The sequence below is a fragment of the Aythya marila genome (genome assembly GCF_965140915.1).
Source record: "Aythya marila genome assembly, chromosome: 20".
NCBI lineage: Eukaryota > Metazoa > Chordata > Aves > Anseriformes > Anatidae > Aythya > Aythya marila.
Genome location: NC_139061.1, coordinates 11,104,789 through 11,128,249, shown reverse-complemented (window position 1 = coordinate 11,128,249; position 23,461 = coordinate 11,104,789). Strand labels below are relative to the sequence as shown.

At 41.1% G+C, this 23,461-nt stretch overlaps 1 protein-coding gene across 6 annotated transcripts in view; it reads right to left on the bottom strand.

Moving 5' to 3' along the window:
- Positions 1–877: 877 nt before the first annotated feature.
- The window catches only part of SGSM2 (small G protein signaling modulator 2), a 49,663-nt gene continuing 27,079 nt past the window's right edge, over positions 878–23,461 (bottom strand). For 2 of the 6 annotated variants that reach the window (XM_082776508.1, XM_082776513.1), the window contains 18 exons: positions 23,316–23,450; positions 22,619–22,743; positions 21,150–21,217; positions 19,242–19,405; positions 18,553–18,682; positions 16,941–17,075; positions 13,360–13,510; positions 12,732–12,796; positions 12,136–12,281; positions 11,557–11,685; positions 10,060–10,242; positions 8,511–8,915; positions 7,558–7,682; positions 7,050–7,132; positions 6,457–6,566; positions 5,781–5,877; positions 5,355–5,522; positions 878–4,542 (listed from right to left, as the gene is read on the bottom strand). In XM_082776508.1, coding sequence (XP_082632634.1) covers positions 4,454–4,542; positions 5,355–5,522; positions 5,781–5,877; positions 6,457–6,566; positions 7,050–7,132; positions 7,558–7,682; positions 8,511–8,915; positions 10,060–10,242; positions 11,557–11,685; positions 12,136–12,281; positions 12,732–12,796; positions 13,360–13,510; positions 16,941–17,075; positions 18,553–18,682; positions 19,242–19,405; positions 21,150–21,217; positions 22,619–22,743; positions 23,316–23,450 — 2,508 coding nt within the window. In that variant the 3' untranslated portion in view covers positions 878–4,453. The remainder of the gene's footprint in view (positions 4,543–5,354; positions 5,523–5,780; positions 5,878–6,456; positions 6,567–7,049; positions 7,133–7,557; positions 7,683–8,510; positions 8,916–10,059; positions 10,243–11,556; positions 11,686–12,135; positions 12,282–12,731; positions 12,797–13,359; positions 13,511–16,940; positions 17,076–18,552; positions 18,683–19,241; positions 19,406–21,149; positions 21,218–22,618; positions 22,744–23,315; positions 23,451–23,461) is intronic. The other 4 variants (XM_082776510.1, XM_082776509.1, XM_082776511.1 and 1 more) reach the window with 4 other exon arrangements.

Sequence of the window (23,461 nt, the reverse complement as noted above, 5' to 3'; positions counted from 1 at the left end):
CCAGCGGCAGCGGTGAAGCAGAAGGCGCCGCTCACTGCCCAGCAAGGCTTCTGGCAGCGCGTGGAACAGCTTGGGAGGGTGAGGTGGTACCTTCCAAAAAACAAACCCAAAGCAGTGCTGTCAGTGTGGTTTGGGGGCCGAGTTTTTATTATTATTGTTGCTGTATTTTCTTTATGAACCTGTAAAGGTGAGGTAGAGCTTCTGAAGGCAGAAGGAAGTCAGTCCGTGGAATAATAAATAAATAGACTGGCACTCAGAGTTTAGTGCCACCTCTTACAGCAAAGTTGTTGTGTTTGGCAAAATTGGTGGTAGACTGGAGGAAACACATGAAACCTAACCAAGCACACTGTTAGAGCTGTCTCTGGGTTGCAGAAAAGGGGGACAGGAAGCAGGGGAGATTTCTTTTGGTTTGATTTTTTCTGCTGGCACTGGGTAGAAGTGAGAATTTTGGGGTGATGAAACTTCACTGGGACATTGCGTCTTGCTGAAATAAATTCATGTTGCTGCAGGGACTCTGGAGCTTTGGGGGACAGCTGTCTAAGGTAGAATACCTCGTTCAAAAGTTTCTGAGAACTTGCTAGAAGAAGAATGCTGAGGGATTGGGGTGGGGGGTGTTGGTAATAAGAAAGAAGGTCCTGTAGAAGAGAAAGCAAATGTGTAGTTGTAGCTGTGCTGTGCACGTCTCCCATCCCAGTCCAAGCTCCCACCACGTTACAAGATGAAGGCAAAGGACAGGGTGGCACCAGATACACCTTGTAAAGAGCTTATTCTCTTTTATAAGGATAAATACATGATTAAGAGCTCTAACAGTCACGAGTAATGGCTGAGGGATGGCTGCATGCTCTCCAGTACAGAGAGCCATTATACTTGGGTGTTTTTACAGCCGGTAGACTAGGGAAATGCTCCAGTGCCCTTCAGGAACCACCTCTGGGCAGAGCTCTCCTGCAGAAACACAAATGAGGCTTACCTAAAAACTTGGAAAGGCAAAAAACTCTCTACAAAAACTGGTAACAGAAAAAAGAAAAAAAAAAAAGGAAAAAAAAAACAACAAACAAAAAAAACAAACACACAGAAAAGGCAAGTAAGATAGCAAGTTCTGGAAGAGGGAGAGTCACTGCTCTAGAAGAGGAGCAGCAGGAGGATTTTTTATAGGTTTGGAGGATGAACTGGCAGTGCTGGAGGAGGATCTATCCTGGAAGCCCAGCAGTTCTGCTAGATTTTAATGTTAGCTGCAGCACGATCAGGCCTAAAAATGTAGGATGAAACTTTATTTTTTAACACTTGTCATAGGCCTACTTCTGTTCCCACTCCTCCTCTGAAGCTGAACTGCCAGCAGGCTCAGCATGTGACGATAGGTGTTCTTAGGCATGCACTGTATGTAATTTAAATCTCTGCTTAAAGTCATCTAAGGGACATCAGCGGTCTACTTGGTGATGACCTATTTACTTTAAAGCTACTGCTTAGTACAAAACCCATGCGCGCTGATCATTGAAACATTAATTACATATCATGCTCTCTTCCCAGACAGCCCGCTCCTTAGGGCTCCGTGTTCTGTCTCTGAAATTACCTTGGAGGGAGAGAAATTATTTCCAAATTGCTCCACAGAATGCCTTGACAATCAGTATTTATTCATATGTTACATTTAAACATAAATAATTGAGCAATAAAGAGAATAGTCTGCTCTTGACAAAAATAAGTTAATACACAATATTCATAAAATACAATTAGACAGAACATTTTAACAAGTACAACAAAGTTTGTAGAGGATTTTTTTTTTTAAACAGTAGAGTGGTATAGTACATTCCCAACAAAAAAAATAGTGCAGTTTTTATTTTTTACATCACTTTCTCAGGCTCTGTGAATTGGAGGGCTTTTTCGCTCATCATTTTTTTTAAATACTATTTCACTTTTCAAGTGAACAGACAAACACACAAACTGAAGCGCTTTGGAGACCTTTCAGCAGCCATGCACTGGCCTACAGAACAGTTTGATGCACAGCTATAGGTAACGACGAGTTCAGGCTGTGAGCATGCCTGCAGTACAACTTCTTGGCTTCTAATCCTGAGCACACCCTAACTGTGGGAGCACGTGGTGGGAGGGGAGTAAAGCTTATCATAACTTTCTTCCTTCTGTAACTCCCACTGCGATTATTTTAGCACTGTTCTGTGTAGAAAGGGGGTTTCCTTCTAACCCGCCTCCTCCACAGTACCTTTTTCAGCATTATGTAGGCTCATCTGTTCGCACTTGTTTTGTGACCATGGTGCTTCTGAGCGTGGAGAACAGGCTTGATCCCACAACAGCAGCGAAGGTGCGTGTGCCTACACCAGGGGCCTGATGACCTGGTCTGGGAGGGCAGGACTGAAGTGACGCAGGCTGTGTGACTATGGAGGGAGGGATGGGTTGGGTTGGGTGTTTTTCTTTACCATCCCATCAAATTTTCAGAGACCAGTTTAAGGGCTTGGTTATGGAGCTGAAAAGCACTTTGTGTCCATTTGGACTACTATTCATATTTTTTATTTTCCTGCAATCATAAGAAGAGATCTAATCACAGATGCTCATTCTAGAACCAAATCCCTCTTGCATGTGCAAGTAATGCTCGGCTCATGAGGCCCCAAAGGCAGTACAAATGTAGTGCAAAAAGCAAGAGGAAACTGCTCACTGTTTGTGCAATAATGAGAGCAGAGTCACCTCTCAGGATTTAAATCTTCAGAGTAATTTGATTTCCTACACCCATTTTGCTAAAAATCTGATTTTAGAAGCTCACGTGAGCTGATCTAATCAATATAAACTTCTTAAAAGCAGAGTTGAAAACTGTTTTCTCTATGAGGTTCAATGGAAACAAAGCTATGTAACCCTGCGTGCTCTGAATTATTTAAAAAAAAAAAACAAAAAACAAAAAAAAACAGATTCAAACACTCTTTTCTCTCTTTTTTTTTTCTTCTTCTTCTAAATCACTGAGGTTCTAATAGCCAAGGGTGGAATAGTTAAAGTGCTTAAGCTAAATCACTAGGACTTCTAGGAGCACAGGTCACATATCCATGAAATCTACAGTTAACCCTATTTGCAACAAAACTGCTCCTTCCCTTCATCTCTTATGCTAATACAGAGATACACTTTTATTTAGAAACAACACCTACCCTGGGAAAGTAGTTCAGAGTATACATGATAAATGTTATCTAGTGTGATGAAGTGCTAAGATGGCAATAGATTTGTTTAAAGCTGCACAGCTGAGCCCCAGCTAACTCTATGTCACCTTCGATCTCTATAGAGCATGGATTAAAGCCTATGCTGCTACTTAAAGCATGCAGCCAAGCACAAGAAAGAAATGGCACAGAACTGCCATGGAGTGCATGGATGGCTCGACAAAACAGCGCAGTGCTACAGCAAAATGGAGCCTGTGCAACAATTTGAACTGCTTAATCTAGCAAGTACTGACACCTGCTTGAGTTAGTGAGTGCCTGGTTTGTGTTTGCAGGATCCCAAGGAAAGTCCTCCCAGAAAGCTTTGCAGAGCAGGGAGGAGGAGGCTAGTAGTGAGCAGTGAATAAACTGGAGGAGGTGAGGCTCCGTGGTGTCTGCTCCGTAAGTAGTGACTGAACTTCATGGGATTCCACACAGATGCAGTGTGGGACTTGCTAACATGAGCAAGGAAACTGTTTCTGTGTGCTCAACTTGTGTTAACCTGAACTATATTGGGCAGATTTGTCATTTGGGAATACTTGCAGAGTAAGTTTGCAAAGTAAAGTGAGGGCATGTTTCTGGCATGTGTAGGCCATGAAGACTCAACAGCATGCGCTGTCAGCAAAGGCTAACTCCCATTTCTAGCCAATGCTGCCAGATCTTCACTGCTCATCTTAATTATGTTATTTACTATAAGGCTATTTTCTCAGTTGGTAACCTTGTTTATTTTACTTGCTGCTAAATACTCTAGTGAATATAAATTCAAATGTTTTAGTAACAGGAGCTGCATATGCATTCTCTTCCACTTTCAAGGCATAGTCCACAAACTGTGTCCGTAACTGTGTTCTTCCAAGGACCCAGTTCAATGCTTGTGACACTTGAGTACTGGATTAGGGCTTACCTCCTTGAAAAGCTCTGTCAGAGCACAAAATGTGCTATTAAGGGTGCAGTAAGTCAAAATATAAGTGTTCCAGTATGTCACCCCCCCCTTTTTAATATCTCAAATATGTAGGTAGACAGTCTTCTAGAGAGAGGGAAATACAAGAATGAAAAAAGATTCCGTCTTGAAATACAAAGTTGAGTGTAACAAGGACTATCAAACACAAAGCTTATCTTGTGAAGGAAAAGTTCAATTTTTAAAAGTATTACAAATCTGTTAGATATTTATTACATTACATGGAAGATGCAATTAAAACACCGTTTTGAAGTTACAGTGCAAGAAATGCTCCATCCAATAGCTCACAACAAGGCCCACAATGACAGTCTGTTCGTTATCACTTATTTTCAATCAGTGTCTGCACTTTGTAGACAAGGTCTCTTGCTATCCTCAGTATTTCCTGGGCATTATGATGCTCTGCCATTTCTAAAAGACACAGACAAACATTCTTAACTGTCAGTGACAGGAACTTTTGTGCCCTAGCATTGATAGCACTATAACATTAGCATTGATTAGTTAGTGTAACACAAGCAGCAATCCAGAAGTATTGCTGGGCTTTACGTTTGTAGAATTAACAGTAGAATAAATGAACGAATCCCTTAGTGCTATAGGTCCTTGCATGAAGATCTCATCCTTCAGATGTCAGTTCTCTTGCTCCAGAAAACCCCAGTGCCTTGTGACCACAGAACAGGAATGGGAGGTCTGCACCCACACATGCCTGTGAACAGCCCTCCTGGACTCTAAAAAATGTAAAGCTGCAGAAACAGAACCTAACTTGATCAAAAGATGGCCTTCCAGGAAGGGACCATTGCTGGATTGACTGGGATGCAAGTGATAATACAGTTAAGAAGGGCTTTGTGTACCTGGAGCAATGTGGCTAAATAGTTCCACATAAAGAAGCCTGTACTAAAGTAAGATAGCTAGAGTAAAGTAGCTCTTGACATCTTGACAGACCAGAATCTTTACTGTGTTTTTGTTTGTTTTTGAGGGAAGCAGGAATGCTGCTGTTTGTGTGCCAAGTAAGATCTTCATGAAGTATTTGAAAATCTGGGCTCTTCACTTCCATGAAAAGCAATGTGATTGAAGGGGTAAGAGATGTGCAGCTTAAACTGAAATGGGGCTTTTCACATCAGCAAGAACACTGCACAATTGCAGGTGGTTTGTCAGAATACGGGAGAAGCAACAAACTCTGAATACTTCCTTCTTATCAAAATGACTCTCTTAAAAATGTCCCTTACCATTAAAAAACTTGATGATATCAGTGAAGTCCATGTTGTTATCACGGATAATCTCTCGATAAACTTCCACAAGTGCTAAGGCAATGAAAAGGACAAAATGTTCTGAAGAGATGTGCTTTGCTGCCCAAATAACTTCCCACACTGTAAATACATCCTCGTACAACAATTCTGAATGGGAATAAACATTACAAGAGCATCTGATTATTCAAATTGACCTTTTTACCCCCTCTAATTAATGTCTTGCAGGCCTTATGCAGAAAAGAATAGAATTTGATGAATCTTCCCCTTCCCTCTCCCCTTCTCCAGCCAACATCATTCCAATGGTAGTTAATCTCTGAGAACTCTAGTGAGCCTAGCTGCTGATCATCCAGACAACATCAATTCAGTTTTGCACAACCCTAAACTACAGGCATAGAACATTATTACCTCTTTTAAAGTCGAGCAGGAACCAGCGATAGCAGAAGTAAAAGTGAGTGTAATCTCCATTCTGGTGCATCAATTCAAAAAGCTCTGAGTCTAGAATCTGAAATGCAAAACATCAGATGTTAAACGTTATCTTGTCTGAAAGTAGCCCAAATCAAAGGTGTTGGAGGCTGGTGAAGACTTCTTTGCTACTTCTTATCAGCTGACCCAATGGTTATTCTGAGCAGCTGCTTAGCACAGATCCGCCCTTTTGTTATGCATTTGCAAAATGCTGATGGTGTGGGTGCCCTGACAGACTGACAGGGTGAAGGCTTACTGTCTGTGCAGCTATGATGTGACTGGATTTTAATGTGATTTCTCCTTGACTTCAGCTGAAGCTGGAATGAGCCGTAAGTGTGAGTCATTACATGGGATAGCTGGTGTACTGAACGCAGAAGTTTTGGGAATTTGTTTTGTCAAGTTAATATGAGCTGACCTGCCCTAATGCATAGTCTATTGTGACAGCAAATATCGTTCCCTAAAAAGCAGAAAATCATTCTGGGGCTGCATAAATATCCTCCACAGCTCTGAAGTACCAGATAGCTAGGAATCCCATTCACTGGAGTCCTTGCCCTTCAAGCTAGTCCTGAGCCTCTGAAACAATCTCATCTTCTTTCAAATAAAATTCAAAGAGACTCACTTGGATTAGGGACCGCATGTTGGCAAAGTGTGTGTCCATAGCACCTCCATTGGGGAAGTTCTGGCTCATCCTCTTCATCAAGTGGCTGAAGCAGCTGTAAGCCAGCTGATCTGCAAGGTATAATGCAGAACACTTAGTGTTCCAAGTCTTCTGATGTCCTTGAACCAAAGTAATGTACAGCAGGGCAAAGCCAAAAAAAAAAAAAAAAAAAAAAAAGAGGTTTTTCCCCTTTGCTGTTCCCTATCCCCATCATCAGTATTAAGGTGAAACAGAAGACAGTACCCGACTCTGGACCATTTTAATTATGTTTCTAAACAACACAGCTTAAGGTTGAGTTTTCAGCATAAGCAACTGCTGGAACACAGCTGCTTAGAAAATGTAGTAAAATTTAATCTGGAGTTGGTCAGTAAACAGGGAACCTCTGAGATACTAATGTTGGTCATTTCAACAGCCACATTTAGAGAAAATATGGATCAAGAGCTGCAAGTTTGTTTTTCCTAGTGAGCTAACCTTGATTAATGGTTCTTCTAAAACAGCATTTATAGAGAACTCCCTAAAGATACCAACATATTCCTAAAGAAAATGCTTCCTACCGTTGTCAAGTATAACCATCAAAGGAGCCAGGAGGTCACACATGCCTTGAACATAACCAACTTCTAGGTGCTCCCAAACATAACTGCAGAAAGAAGAAAGCACAAGTGATAATAGGATTAAATAATCCTCTTGTCTACCTAGTAGATGTCCTGCAACACTGTATCTGGGCACCTCACAATTATTAATTGCCATTTATAGCACCCCATTGCAGCAAGGATATATTATCCTCATGTGGAGGAAACCAGAGCTAATAATACATTAAAAGAACAGTTCAAGGTGAACGATGGCGTCTGTTTCTTGAGGTAAAAGGAGACTCTCTCAAGTCCATGTTCCAAACGTGGACCACCTATCATATCTGTACTTTCTAACCTTCCATACTAGGAACTACCATTCCTTCTTTTAAGTTCATTACTGATTTTTTTTTGTACAATTATTATTTTCATATTATTATACTTCATGGTTTATGACAGTTATGTGAGAAGTATTTCAGCTTACAGGCTGTATTACCTGCACATGACATTGCGGAGTTTCTCCAGATTATCAGCAGTAAAATACCAGTAATTCCGATCACATCTCTGGACATCTTTATCAATTCTGTGCAAATTTAAGGCAACAGTGTCCAATAATTCTATCTAGAAGAGAAAAGCTTAAGCTAGATCTGCTGTTCAGTCAAAAGAGAGGCAGGCTGCTAAATCATTTTTAGGCAGACATTTAGTTTAGATAGATATCATCAGCAAGGAGCATGTAGCTGTAAACAGAGCTCTTATCTTTTTTCCTCGCTCCACAGATCAGAGCTGATGCCAACCTTATGACTACCTTAGGTGGCACTAACAAGAGAATATCCATCAGTAGTGAGTACAGACTGAGTTAGAGCATTCCCAGGTGCAAATTCAGTCTAAGAATCAACAAACCAGAAATAGTAAAATTATGCTTTGGACTTACAAGAGCACTGAACTACTCAATTACTGTCAAAAATCCCAAGTAAACGGTGCATAGTTTCTCTCACAAATGTTCCAAGCCTGTCCTCTTTACAAAGGGTTATGTCCATATGAGCAACTCCAACAGAGGAGTGAAAGAAAAAACTCCATCTGTTAACAGTAACACTAATAGACATGGTGATGTCTTGGATCTTCATTTAGGTTGTGGTTCAATTTGATTAAATGGGGATTTCAGCTTGAATTAAATGACACTGAAATCTTACAATTGGTGTCTTATTCTCTCTTAAAATTTTTAGCTACTAGATCTTTACCATGTTATTTTCACTCTAAAAAGACCCAAAATTTTATTGCTGTCTTATAATCTATCTCAAAATACAGATGAAATAATTTGGATGCAAAGATCCTCAATTATCTTCCCACCACCTGCAGTTCTAGTTTGGGATTGTCTCTCACTAAATCCTATCTGAAATCCAGTACAAGTCTTTGCCAGAAAAAGATTATGATAAATAAGTTGTGACCTACTGTGTAGGATGCAGCACAGACAGAAGCAACATCCATTAAATAATCCACCTGGGAACACAGCTGCTCTTCTGATACAGAATCCTGAGACTGCAGTACAACTGACTTGGCTTTCTGCACATGTGGTACATCTGGATCAGTCCTTTCCAAGTCAGTGCTAGTTTCTTCTTCAGCCCCATCTTCAAAGGAGACACTCTGCCCATCATCAATACTGGACAGGATGCCTGAGGCCACAGAATAGTTCCGTGAGGATGGCAGCCCAGAGTCAGGGGAGTCAAACTCTACGGACTGTTGCTCTACAGCAGCTACTGCTGCTGGTGTGTCGACAGACACCACAGTGAAAGTAGGGTCATCTTGACCTTTTGAGTCTCGTTCTGCTGAATCCGCTTCATCTACTGATATAAAGACCTTTGTGTGGGCAAGGGGGGAGTAAAAAAAAAATAATAAAAAAAAATTCAGATAAAGCAGGGGAGAACAGAGAAGCAGAAAACATTAAAGTAGCAAACCAACCTCCAACCACAAGAGACAAATAACTACATTGCTGCAGTGAAAAAGATCACTGATTAATGGAGTTTCCCTGCAAGCAAACAATTGAGAACTACTCAGTCTTTATATTGAAACTCTCTAAAAATAATACCAATTTATGATCTTATATCTGTCTCCTAAGATGATGTCTTCCTCTCTCACAATCGTCAATTAGAAATACTTTGGAAAGCAGTGAAGCTTCCCTAGCTGCAACACCAACTCTAAAAGCACCTGCTCTTTTTAAGTTATCTTTGAAGGGGACTAACCTACCTCTGGCCTCAGACAACTGAGTTCAGATACTGTTGTTTAAAGTCAAGACTGGCCTTCAGATTCTTTTAACTGTGCAACCACTTTACCTCTTCTCTTGCTAAAAACTTTTTCAAACTACTGCAAGTTGTATTCTCACTTGCCATTAGTTAGCTAACTGAAGTCTGCATAAGTAACGAATACACAGAGACACTTTTGGAACACAAACGCCAGCTCTCCTGTCCAATTGTGACTATAATCAAGAAACCCCTTTACTGGTTATTTAATTTACCAAGATGTTAACTCAATCTGCCTTTCTACTGCTTAGCATCTTAGCTTAGATTCACAAAGATCCTCTCTCCCAAAATAAAATTACACACAACCTCTCAATCAGGGACAGGAGAGAATCAAAAATACGCTTTAACAGTAGTGATGTCTTGCTCCTATGCTGGATTTGAGTGAAGGACCTATAAATAAAGATAAATAAATAGCTATTCCACTACCGAGAGAATGAGGTGAACCTTAAAGTCTTCAGGCAGGTCCTGCTCAGAACAACTATAGACTACCCAAAATACAGACCGGCTCTTGGCTGTATCGTGGAAGGGCTACAGTTTTAGTTTCCATACAGGATTTAAGTAGCTCCAGACTGATAGAGCTGTGGCTACTGGTAACCTAAATCTCTGCTTCCTTGTGCTGTACCCGTGCCAATGCTAAGCCTCCTGCACTGCTTGCATCAGTTCTGCATCACCGCCTGCAGAGTGAGAGGGAAGGGAGTACTTACATCATTGCTGATGGTGGAGTCCCTGTGTATCAGTCGCTGGACGTGGCTGTCAATGCTGCTACCCGACGAAAACTTTGCCAATGTGGCAGAATGTGATTCTTTCTCTCGCTGTTTTACGATGACCTCACAGGCCTTCCACTCAGCCATGACCTTCTGATACCGGAGAGCAATGTCTTCATCGACCTGCAGACAGACAGATAAGATACTAAAATGCTGGTCCTCCTTGAAAGACAGCATTAAAAATGAATGGAAGCCAGAAGGGAAGAACTAAAGCAAATGTAACGTATCAAATCAAAAGCCTGAAGGCTCCTGAAGTCCTCTTGCTAGAGCACAAATCACTGTAAAATGCAATGACTGGAACAGTAAGATGTTGCACAGGAAGGACCAATTAGGTATTTACTGCGGGGAACAAACTATCACTGTAGATGCCAGAAAAGATTCATATAGACATCTGTATACGCTATCAACAGTGCCTTGATGCTGTTCAGGAAAGAACCATAGATGTCACTGACTGTGAAACCTCACACAGTAGTCAGATGCAATCTGATGGAGCAATAACTGGATTAATCCTAATTTCATTATACTTCCTTCCCAACTCTTTCTCTATTACATCTCTAACACAGCTCCTGCAATGAATTCCAGGACACAGGTTTATTGACATCAGCCCATGAAGAATTAGATGCTGGAACAGAGTCTTGAATAGTAGAAATCCCAGCTCACATAGCCTAGTATACTGCACATGGCCAGATCTAACCACTCTGGTTCCTCTAGTAATAAAACAGATTTGTGCCATCTCTGGCTTCCTCCATTGAAAGATGGACACAGAACCCCGAGCCGTTAAGGGACATGTAGTAATTTCACTACTCTGTCACTTGTCAGGAGCTGAAGAGAAACCACAGTTGTGAGTTGGCTCCAGGCTCTGGACTGTGCTGACTGGAGTTGCTACCAGAGCATTCATGCTAAGAGCTGCAGGCTATTTGTCACTTGAGATAGCTGCGGAGTCATAAATCACAAAATACAACAGTTAGTGGAAGGCTGGAGGACAGCCATGTTTCGAAGTCCCCCAGATGCTGATGGATGACTGCAAAAATATCACCAGAAGGCAATGATGATAAATTACCCGTGATGGCTTCAGTTAAGGACAGAAGTTTCCCATACGTGCTGATGTTATGACTGTTCTCATCTTTTTCATTTAACAGACTGTTAGATTCAATGGCAAGCTTTATTTAGAGTCCAACAGCACATTTCGTTTAGGAGTCAGTTATTACTGTTACTTACCGATGACGTTGAGTTAGCTCATAGGAATCCAGATAAGGTTTCAAGTACTCTTGTGTTCATACGGTACAAACTCAGGGAAAAGAACTGGTTATAGGAGCTTATATTCTGCAGAACAGGATAATATTCTCCTTAATAAAGTAATAAAGACTAACGCTTGCTATTTGAAAACCAAAGGCTACTCTGCAAATGTAATTCAAATCCCCAGAAAATTGTACTTACCTTGTCCATTTCCTTTTTGGCCATGCCGAATTTGTAGTGACCTAACAAGAATGGCCAGACTTCCTTTCGAATCTCATGCTGTACCCCACCATAATAAACTCTTCTTAGCAATTCCAGTTCCTTGTAATTCTGCAGCAGTTGTGAGAAAGAGGTATTGAAGGTAATGCGTCTTTATTTTCCTCAGGCATGCTCATATACACTTAATTTCAAGTACAAAGAACAGTGAAACGCACACAAGGCACTAAACAGATTTTGCAACTTGATGCATGCCTTTAGTGCTCTAGTTCAAATCCAATCTAATAAAAGTTGTCATGTCTCCCATGAAAATAATCTAATTTTTAATAGATTAGAGTCATCATGAGATCAGTTGCTTTGATGTTCATTGACATCTTTGCCATCATCAAAGAAGCAAAAGATAAAGAAGTGTAAGAATCAACTGTCTTTCACTAGAAAGAGAAGTCACCCTGGGAGGACCAGAAAGCTTTAATACATCCTGCGGGCCATTCGAAGGGATACCATGCTCACCACAGCAGCGTATGGGAGTTAGTTTAATGATCACAGAGGTATTCTGTTACTTACTTTTCTGTCCTTCTGATACTTGCTCCAAACCTCTTTAGTCAGACCTCCTGCAGCACTGGATGGCTTGTCAGGTGGGATAATTGTGTGGTTCACTAGGGCAGACAGATGTGTTCGCACTGTTGACAAATGGCGGCAGTAGGCAAGCCCTGGGATTGGGGAAGGAGGTAAACATGAATGAGCAACCTACACAATATCAGCAGCCTTTTTCAAGATCTGGTTGTGACATTTTAAACTTGCCACTAATAATCCTATACGAAGTAACCTCGTGCTTGTACTATAAAAAAATGAGGAAATGCAACAGAGCCAAAGATTAATCCATTTTACACAGACAGGTGAAACCCAAGTAGAGTACTGCATTGCAGTGTAAAATTACGTTCTGTCTTCACTAAGGATCAATTTCCCAGAACTGTATTAAATCCTACAAATAATGGAATTACGAAGCTGTGATACTTGGGTCACGACCACACTAATGCCCTGAGTTGATCTGACTTGCAACGATAAATTTGGTTTTAGACTACTTTCTAAAGCAATTATTACGTGTTTTTTAGGTAAGCATACAGATACCACAAGGGCTGGATCTAAAAAGCTTCACTTACATCCATAAAAGGCTCTGGAAACTATCTGCCTCTTCATGCTTTCACACAGCATCTTTAATGGAGTTCTGTGGAGACACATTATCGGGAACACGATAGGTCACAGGGACAAAAATCATCGTGAACTTTATGCTGATCCCTATGATCTACACATAGCGATTCTTTCTCTGCATCAAGATTTATTTACCTAAGGGACAACCATAATTAGAAATTATACTTTTAAAAGCATTTTCCCACCAGCATTTTGGCCCCAAACAGATTAATCTGGTGCATTTAGCTACAACTGCTTCAGGTGCATTGTAAAGGTCCTTGTCAAATTAGATGAGTTGTTGTCCTTCATTATAATTGTTAATTACTTGTTAAATAACATGCTTCCAGAGCTGAATTGCACTGAACTAAACTAACAAACAAAAAAAACAACTGCAAATTTTCTACCAAAATGTGACTTGAGATTCGTTTAATAGGCTAGTTTCAATAAGCTAAGTGTCTTGCTATAAAACTCCATCTTTTCATGTTAGAAGCTATTTGAAAATTGTTATTCTTTGTCTCTGGTGCTGCAACCAATAAAATACCTTTGCTTTCAACTGTGGCACAAATTTTCCCACCTAAGCTGTCTGGACAACTTGCTTACCTATCGTGGATGCAGTTGCAGCAGCTGGGTATGTCATAGGGAGAGCTGCCCGTTGAACAGGAGACGCATGAGGAGCCTTGGCTACAATGCTCCAGCTGCCATGAAAGCAAGTTTGCCCCAAAACCTTGCATCTCTATCACTTCACTCGTGTCTAGGGAAAACAAAAAACAAAAAAACAAAAACAAAAACAGCAGGCCATCAAATTTTTTTTCTTCTTTCCCTTTCTTCCTTCTGTGCATCCTGATGGCTTCATGCTTTACTTCTCAGCAGGCTTTGAACCTTGATTGCAAAAAGGGGAGAGCACTGTCTTAGTTAACCTCAGAAATACTGCTCTCACCATAACCTAAACCCGCAGCATGCTGTGCACATTCACCTGAGTGAAATCCCTTCACCATTTCCCCCTTTCTTGCCCATGCACATCCCAGCCCATATTTCAAGAGAACCGAGAAAAGGGTGCTGTAGAAACAACTAAAACTGGTTATTGTGCAATGTTATGATAATATTATTTAAAGCTAGAAGAGATAATCTAACCTGACCTTCTTTTTAATTCAGGTCTTAGAATTTCATTTTGCAGTTCCTGGAATCAGCCATGTAACTGCTAGTCCAGCTAGAGTGGAAGTTTGAGCATAAAAGAAATAAAAATTGGTTCAGTTATTTTTAGAAGATGCATATTTCCCCCTACTTACAACTAGAACCTAAATTATTTAGCATGGGATAGTTCAAGTCCTACTAACATCAACGTTATGTTTGTAAAGTAGGATTCTCTGCAGGAAAACGTGATCCAACAGTACAGTGCAGCTTCTCGAGTTATCCCTGCTCACCAAAATCTAATTGCTTTTTTTAAACCAGCTTCATTAAGGCAACACCAAAAAATCACCAGTTGCCTTTAAAAGCTTCGCTTCTCTCTTTAGCTTTTCCAGCTGGCCTTTGAGCTTGTGGGTTTTTTGTTTTTATAATAAATAACTGGCCTTTCAGCTCACCCATGATTAAAATTAAGGCAAATGCCATAATACTATATGCCAGTGAATTAACATTTGTAAGCAAAATCCAGTCCCCTGGGCCGTGCTTTTAAAACAGACATTTATTGGGTGGTGGTAGGGGCAATTCCAAACCATCTCATGCATTTTAAATCAAGGTAGCATAAAGCATTTTAGTAGTGCCTATTAGAAAGTGGGCATAGGTGAGGAAGGAGTGGAGTAGAAACATTTGTTAACAGAAAAAGCACAGGCTCATGCGGAAGCAGTCATGTGTATTTCACTTCACAAAACAAAGTGTGATGAAAAAATGCTCTTCACCTTAATTCTTCAAGGAAGGAGCTGAATGACCCAGTATTTATTGCAGCTTCTCATTTGGTTCAAATAAAAACCATTTGGCAAACATTTTTAGATCATTATTTTTTGCCTCCCCTCTACAGACAAGAAAAGTGGGTTTTTCAGTTATTATATATATATATTTAGAGAAAGAAGGAAAGAACCCCACAGAACCTAAATATTCAGATGAAAGGTACCTGAATTAGTGAAGAATTAGAGTGAACAGCATCTTTTATTTAATTGTAGTATTATCTGTAACTTCAGCTACATGCAGAAGTTGAGCATGTTGCAAAATGTAAAAGCAAATAGCTAGCAAACCTGCTACAACAGTGTTGTCATTATTCAAAAGGGATGTTGCTGGACAGACAACAGCAAGTCCAATCTAGTTCAGCAGGAATCACTACTCAAATAGCAGACATAACCCTAGCTATACCATTAACATTAATCCTAGCTACACCATTATACCAAGATATAAATAAGTAAATAAATAAATAAATTTACCTGACAGCCATTCTAGTAGCATAACTTAAAATTTCCATGACCTGACTAAAGACTAAATTGTTTTTGATCACAGCATTAGCTTCTTAACGTGCATACGTCAGCGTTAGACCTCCTTCCTTTCTGTTATCACCCATATCCAGAAGTGATCAGTTAAGACACAGAGCGACTTTCTGAAACAGCACCTTTCTTCAAGGGTAACCACATATACCAGTTCCTTCCCATCCACACATTCTAAGACATCTCTATTAACTTGGGCTGGACTTTATCAGTTTTAGGTGTTACTACCTTGGGATGTATGTGAGGGCAACCTACCAGGAGAATCTCTCTGAATAAACATTCATATCCTATCTAAACAGATCTTAGGCACTGTATAGATGCAGGCAATTGCACTCTCCTACAGGTGGTTCCACCAGACCAGGGCAATCATCCATCTAGAACTAAACTTACGACTCTGCTATTTAAAGGTGTGAGTGTCATATCTCAACTCAAGATATATTGTGTTTTTCTGAGGGAACAGAAACACCAGAAGAAACATGTTCATGCTAACACAATGAATGAAAAATACAGACAAGAATCAAACTTGCAAGCTGCTGCTCTCCTTCCGACTTCCTCTGCGGATGTTCAGCTTGTGACAGCTACTTTACAGCCTGATAACAGAGAAGCTTTTCTCTTGCTGATAACTGCAGTTTATCAGCAAGAACAGAGAAGCTGTTGTTTTGATTATAACAGGAGCATGCCAGAGTTGGCATGTGCACTCAAGAGGTATCAAGGCCAAAGGTCTGGTGGTATTGAAGCTGTTCAGTAACTGGTAAGCCTAGAGGAGTGAGAGATTTCACATGAACTGGTGGGCAGGCCGGGATGACATCTGTCTGTCCTTTGAACAACTGCAAGCTTTAGAATTCTAGCTGTGCAGGAGACCTTGGGAATGGATTTTGTACATCATTCAGCTTCCTCCTTTGAGGAAGCAAGGACTTTTCCAAGTCTCCAGAACTATACTACTACATCCTGAATGCTTGGAAATACCTATACTTCTTGAGAATACTAATTTTATACATCTGTTACGAATGGTATTAGGAAAAGAACAAGATGACACATTCTGAGAGGGTAGAGAGTCTTGCAGCTGATCACCTAGCCTACAAATGCAAGAGATGGAATGAAAGCACCTGACCACAAAAAGGTTTTGACCCCAACCTTCTCTGCACTCTTCTGCTACCTTACGGAGTTACCCAGAGTTTGGGTGGGAGCACACCTACTTGTACAACCGCTGGGGCTCAAACTCACTGCACTTTTGTTCCCCCTATTCTGTTTACACAGGCAGTCTCCATGTGTGACTCTGCCCAGCACAAACCATACTGTTACTGCTGTAACTGTGCACCTCTGATCTCCTATATAAGGCTGCCCTCCACAGTCTGTTATGCTGTACATGAGCAAGACATGGTGGGAGAAAATAAAGGCCTGTTATACTCCCTCCCTCTCTTGTGACAACATGCTCTAGTATTCAGTTTTTATGAAGGTGGGGCAGGAGGCCTCTGGAAGTAAAGAAGATTTGTTTGTTTAGCAGCACAGATGCTCAAAGGAGATGGAAGATGCTGCTGTTTCCCCTTCCCATAGGTTGTGAGCATATTCCCAGCCTCACCACAATCAACTTAATCTCCAGGTCTCATGGCACAAGTGAAATGTTTTGCCCTGTAATAATGCCAACACTGTTGTACGCATCAGTGGAACGAGCTGCAATAGAGCTCTGGGACACAGGGGGAGGAGGATAAAAACCTTTCATCCTATTAGGAGCTGTGAGGTTCCGAGAGCAGATCATTGATAGCATTGCGTGTAGCTTATCTTCCTCCTCCTCGTCATCGTCAACAGAGGCAGAGCGGCTGGCAGCTAAGTGGTGGTAGTTAATAGTTACTGCTCAAAGAAAATAGTGAAAGAGGAGCATAAGAAGAGAGAACTTGATTCTGCGGGAAAGCTCAAAAGGACATGTTCAGCAAAGACAAAGGATTTGAATCCTGCCCTCTTTCTGAGGGCACAAGCTCCTGTGTGAGTGAGCATGAAAAATGAGGTTCTTACAAAGAAAAGCATGCTCCACCAAACACAGGCCAGCTTCTGATTGTGCATAGGCTGTTCCCCGAGAACACACAGATCATGGCAGTGAAGGAAGGTCCCAATGCCAGCCTGCAGTAGGTGAGTATGCTCCTTAGCCAAATTCCATGGGAATTCAAGGCTCCAACTAGTTCACCTCCTTCACCATGCCAAATCAATACTGGGGCCTCCTTTCCACTCTCATACCCATGTCAGATGCATCCGGGCAGCACGCAGTCTGCTCCCCAGCTCTGCCTGGCACACCAAACGTGCAAGGTATGGGCCAGTCTCTAAGGAAGCCTGAGGCAGGAGCCCGCTCTCTCTGCCTTGCACTCAACAAGCAGGTCTGTGCTGATTGTGCCCACAGAATCTGCAGTCCCTTTGATTCACGCAAAGGGAGAACATGCTTTTGCTGGTGTGCGGGTGCATGAACTTACCTGCGCAAATTCAGAGGCCCTAATAAAGCATAACCACTACTGTGGTTCAGTCCCCTAGGGTACAGAGGGGTCACAATTGAGATTTCTGCTTTCTCAGCTGCAGTCCCAATATAAATAATAAATCCAAATTCCCTGTAAACTTTAAGGTCTTATTTTCCTGGGAAATTCTTGCTTCTTTGCCATGGGGAATAAAACTGAATGTACTGTTTGAGAACTAGCTCAAAAGCTTTCTTGCATGTAAGGAGTTTGTATTCACTGATGACATGAGGTGGTTTGGTGCTTGGGAATTCATTTAGTTTCCTCAGAAGGGCATTTATTTATCCATTGTTAAGTTCTTGCTTCCAAGCCAGGAAAACTCAGCCCAGGGAGTTCTTGGGGGTACTTTAAGAGTTGAGTTTATGTTTTGCTTGTTTGTTTTTCCTAATAGCAATATTATGAGCAAGCAGCATGGCCAATAAAAAAATATCCTCACTTAAGGAGCAAAACTGCTCCTGGATAGTAAAACAATCTTTTTGGTTTTGGTCTCAGTTTGCAAGCCCAGGGGAGTATTTTGAAAACTTCCTCTGCAAAACACAGAGCAGACGTAGTATCTCCCACCTCCACTCCATTTCCATGAAGAAATTTCACTTTGTTAAGGAAACCTACAGTAAGCTGTACCTGTTGATCACAATTATCAACCAATGAAACTTTGTGGTAGATTTCCCCAACACCGCTCCACTTCCCTCCACCCCCAAACAGCTTGTCTGCTACCTTCAGTTATTTCCCAGGATATTACTTCAAGATTTTCTTAGCTGTGTTTGGTTTTTGTTGTTGTTTGGTTGGTTGTTTTTGTCTGTTTTTAAACAAAGAAGAACAAAGGCACTTACTGTTATCATGCTTGTGTCCTGGATAGATAATTCTGAACACATAGTCTGTAGAAGTGTCTTCAGTTGGCATTTCTTCTAGGTCCACTGATTTGTTGCTGTTTCGTTTTCGAAGCTTTGGAAATACCTTACCCTAGAGAAAGTAATGATCCCATACATTCATTCAGCTACCAAATACTAACAGAGCACAACAAACTAAGTACTTTGGACCTTTGGCATATTAAGTCCTAAAATAAAATTTTCAGCGTTGGGAAGGGGTGAGGGAAAAAAACACTAGAGTCATAAATAGATGGTGGTTTAGAGATACACAACTTTTCTGTGCACTTAAAATACAACTTTTTCTTGTACTCCATGGGAGCTGGGCACCAGCTTCCTCAGTAATCCAAGCCTCTGACAGCAAGTATATCCCAGACTCTTGGAGTCTCAGTCCCTATTGTCTGGGACTGATACCAATGCATCATGTTTTGATACAACAGCAGATTCCAGTGGAATGCTCAATGAAGCAATGAAGGTATACACAATTTTTATGGACAATCTTTGTAAGAATCAGATTGGACTAAATGGAGTTATTTTGCCTCCCACTTTGATTTCCAGCTGCTTTATAATAATGCCCGGACTCTGTGGGGCAATTTGCTGTTGCAAAGATGGTAAGATCAGCCCTACTACAAGCAGCTCATCAGAAAAGGCAGTACCTTGCCCTGTTGGGACCAAAGTGGTGGTTCCAGCTGACCACGAGGCAGAAGACCATTTTCCAGACAGGAAAGAAATGCAAGGAGGTGACCTCCTTGGGGGAAGTGCAGTGGAGGTCTCTGAGTTCCATCCTGACTCACCAAGACTAATGTCCATCTGCTTTCTGCTGCAAAGGAGGACAATGGGAGTCCACACTGTTACATCGGAATCTCTATTTGTTGCTCTTACCTTCTAAGCAAGTTTCATTTGTGACCACCTCTAAGTAGATAAATAAACCTCTGTAAGTCACAGCATAATCTAGGGGTGACCTCAGTCCTTTAGTCCTAAAGAAGCTCAGGATTCAAACAAACTATGACAGGCCTCATGCAGAAACATTTAAAGTGATTCTGAACATTAATATAATAAGTAACAAAGGAATAAGTAAACTGTTTGGCGTGTAGCGTAATCTACAAAGGACACGATTTAGAATGAAGGCTAGCCTCATGGATATAACCAAAAGCTTTATTCCTGTGAGAATTAGTAAGTCACATTCCCTGTTGTAAATTCTCATCTATCTTCACTGTCACTAGAAACTTAGCACAAATAACAAAACCCACCCTGGGCTCTGGGTACTCTTTCAAGTGTAATGATCTGAATCTTGAGTAGAATTTTCAAAAGCATATAAGTGAATTAGGCTCTTCATTTTCTTTTTCTAAATCTTACTGAATGAAGAACATAACTCACCAGAGTGCTTTTGAAACTTTTATCTCTAGTATTTATTCCTCTACGGCATTTAGAGCCACCTGGAAAATGGGAAACGTCTCAAGAGCAGGATGTGTGCCACAGCGTGGCTGTACAAGTCCCAGTCTGGTAGCTAGGTGCTATGGCAGGACTGCCAAGTGTCTGTCGTCTTGTGCAAACAACAAAAATCTTGCTGTGTATGCACCCGCACCTGTTGCCGAAACAGTCTTCTCAATGAACAACAACAAAGGCTGTCACATTTCACATCTGTTATCCAATTCTCCTTTTTCTAAGAAACTGCCACAAAGCAGAGTGGTGACGCACCTGGCCAGTCAGTTCCACCCTGGACAGGCACAAAGTGTTCTGGGAAAGCTGATCCAAGTGAGGCAAATAAACCTGCACTGGCATTGCAGCTGTCCTCCTCTGCCAGCTAGGACTGTATGTTTTAACACGTCCCCATATGCCTGGGCTGGCATGGGATAACTAGTTCTAAGCGTTAACAACACGGAGGGAAAGTGATCAGTCAAAGTGGCTCTTCCACTTGCCTATTTTACAGCAGTACATATATAAGCTGTCTTTGAAAATACGCACTTAGTTCAAAACTTCTGTTAGTCCGACTGCAGTTCCAATCTGAATGCAAATGCAATTTCTGTATGTTCATTGTCTTTGCTCTGTGATTTTGGTTTAAGGCTCGTGGTAAGGAAAGCAGTCAGAGATGCATCTTGTTCAGATCCCCCTCTCTACACTGAGTACAGCGGGCTCATCAGAACTTGATGGTCAGGCACACTCCATTTCTACAGGTTGATGATGTCACTGACAGACCTGCCTTTTTTTTTTTTTTTGGTAAAGGTCAATGGATTAAGGCCCATGCTTTGAGAACCAAAGCTTCTATGTTAAATACCTGCTGCTAACAGTTTCCAGAAGTACTGTTCTGCACAGATGACTCAGAAAAAAACAGAGCACACAGGAAAAAACAACATGGAAAGCAAGTGACAACTGAAGCATTGCTTGGCAAAGTTCTTACCAGGTCTTTCAGTGAAGACATCTGAAGAAGAAAAATGGTCTGCCTTCTTTTGCATTAACCCCCTAATAGGCACCATATAAAATGGTAGCAGCATTAGCAGCATTAAAATTCACCTGGCAGACAGGGGCTTTGGGGGTACCCCCACGTGAAGAAGGTTTATGCTTACGTTGTTGATGGCAGTGAATGCAGACGATCTGGCAGAGTGGCACTATTAATGCGTAGTCCCAGTAAACGCTAATAGGGAAGGAAAAAGTGCAGGAGACATTTTTTTTTTTTTTACATTCAGGAGTACTTGTGGTTCCAAGCACCCCAAAAAAAGACTTTGCTAAGTTAATACCTGTTTTTTAAATTTGTCCGATTAACGTGCATTAATAGTCAAGTAAAAGGCAAAGGAATTAGTTCTCCACCAAACCTACATCTGACACCAGCCTTTTCATGATCTCCCTCCCTCTTCTCACCCCTTCCTCGCTCTTCCCACCCCCACCTCCACCCCCCCAGGTTAGAACAATGTTCCAGCTGAGATTAAAATGCCTATGACAGACTTCATGGTGGTCTTGTAGCTGGGTTTCACAACAGACAGATTCACTTATGTCTTCTTGCACACAGGATTTTTGAGCAGAAGCATGTAAATCCACTGGGGCTCAAGCTTACAGATTAAACACTGGAAACAGCTCTGAACCCTTCTGAGAACAACCTCAACAATTTAGCATTAAAAGCAAGGACACAGGACTTCAATAACGCTCTATTAGAAATATATATATATATGAAGTTAAAAAATAAAAATCCCAGGGTGGATTAAGCATTAGAGACCACTGTTCTGGGACTGAAGGAGACATTCTCTGAGGAAGCATAATAGCCTGGTTCAGGACTTTGCATTCTCTTCCACTGAAGCAGAATGCCACAATAAATGAGTAACTGATCTAACGAAAGAGAATGACATTACAGGTCTCTCTTTTGAGGTTGAAATTAGCAATGCTTGTCAAGTGATTTATGACCCTCTGAAGGGAGGTACCAGAGTTGTAAATGATGGAAGGTAGTGTTGAGTCCCTTCTCCAGAGCATGTGGAAAAGTGGGCTTTTGTTTTCCATTTGAAAAGGCCCTGTATCCAACTCATACTTCACAACATCCTGTTTGTGATGTATATTACTGTATCACTCACTAATCCAGAGGGCCCTTTTTTAGACTAAATACTCTGGAATCAATTAATTTGTTGTTTTTGTTTATTTATTTGTTTGTTTTAACAACCACCCTAAGCGAGTTTTGAAAAGTTCATTAGATGATTAATGTGTTACTTAATTTTGAGTTTTACCATCCAGAGGCCCCCTGCAGGGTCCCAATTCATTCCAGTAGTTATGTATCTGAACTCACTTGTGGGCCTGTATCTGGGCCTTGTCTACACATTTGTTCCTTTCCTGTTTTGTTGTTTTAAGACAAAGTGTACTACAGGACATTTGGAAAAGTCACTTAATCTGTGGCAAAACAGGAACAGAACTCAAGCTGCCTGACACCTCAACCTCTGAGTTATTCAGAAGCCCTTAGATTAAATCACTTCTGTTACACTTATGCCCTATTACCAAGTATATGAGAAATAAGCACCACGAATGCTTCCAATCTTTTCCTGAATTCAATGACTACCTTTTCTCCAGCTCTGAATCTCCGAGAGTTCCATTCATCAGCTGATTTGGAGTCCATTTTAATGTCAAACTATCTGCTGACTGATGAAGGGAGAGATACCCAGGAATTGCCTCCAAGTCATCTTTCTGTTCACAGAAACAACAAACAGAAAATGAAGGTGATTCAAGTGCATGCATGCTTTTTGCTTCTCCTGTTTATCTACCCCTTCACAATTCTGAGATCTTAGTTCCAGCCCCCTCAATGTTGCACACCTCATCATCCCAGTAGGTTTGGCCATAGTCAGAACATTCCAGGCCATTTTTATCTGGCCTAAACACACTTCCAGGTCCTGCACAACTTCATCATCTGTGCACTTAAGTCTTCAGTTCAAGAAACCTATTTTTAAATTAATACAACTTACAAGATTTAGCATGACATAGTGATGGAGCACTGAAGTACCCTCCTCAGAGACATGAAGATCCTGAAAGTAAGAACTATCAACCTTGTTCTCAATGTTACATTAAGATATTTAAAACTTTTTGGCAACGAGGACAAAGCCTGTTTCACAAATTCAGTAACAAGAATAATACCCAACCACATGTGAAAATACAAGAGAAAAATGGGAAATTTGGCCCACCCTACACATCACTACATTATATATACTTTGTTTCTCTGATGGCCAGATAACACAGGTTTCTGTAAGTATCAGCGTACTTACTGGCTGCACTAAGACGTTGTTTTTGCCATACAGGAGGTGTGTTCGGGAATTCTGGTGCAAAGACTCCACATACTCTCGTGCTGAAGCAGCAAAGCGATCTTCTGATGTGCTCCCACTTGAATGCCGTTTCCGGATCTAGCATGCAC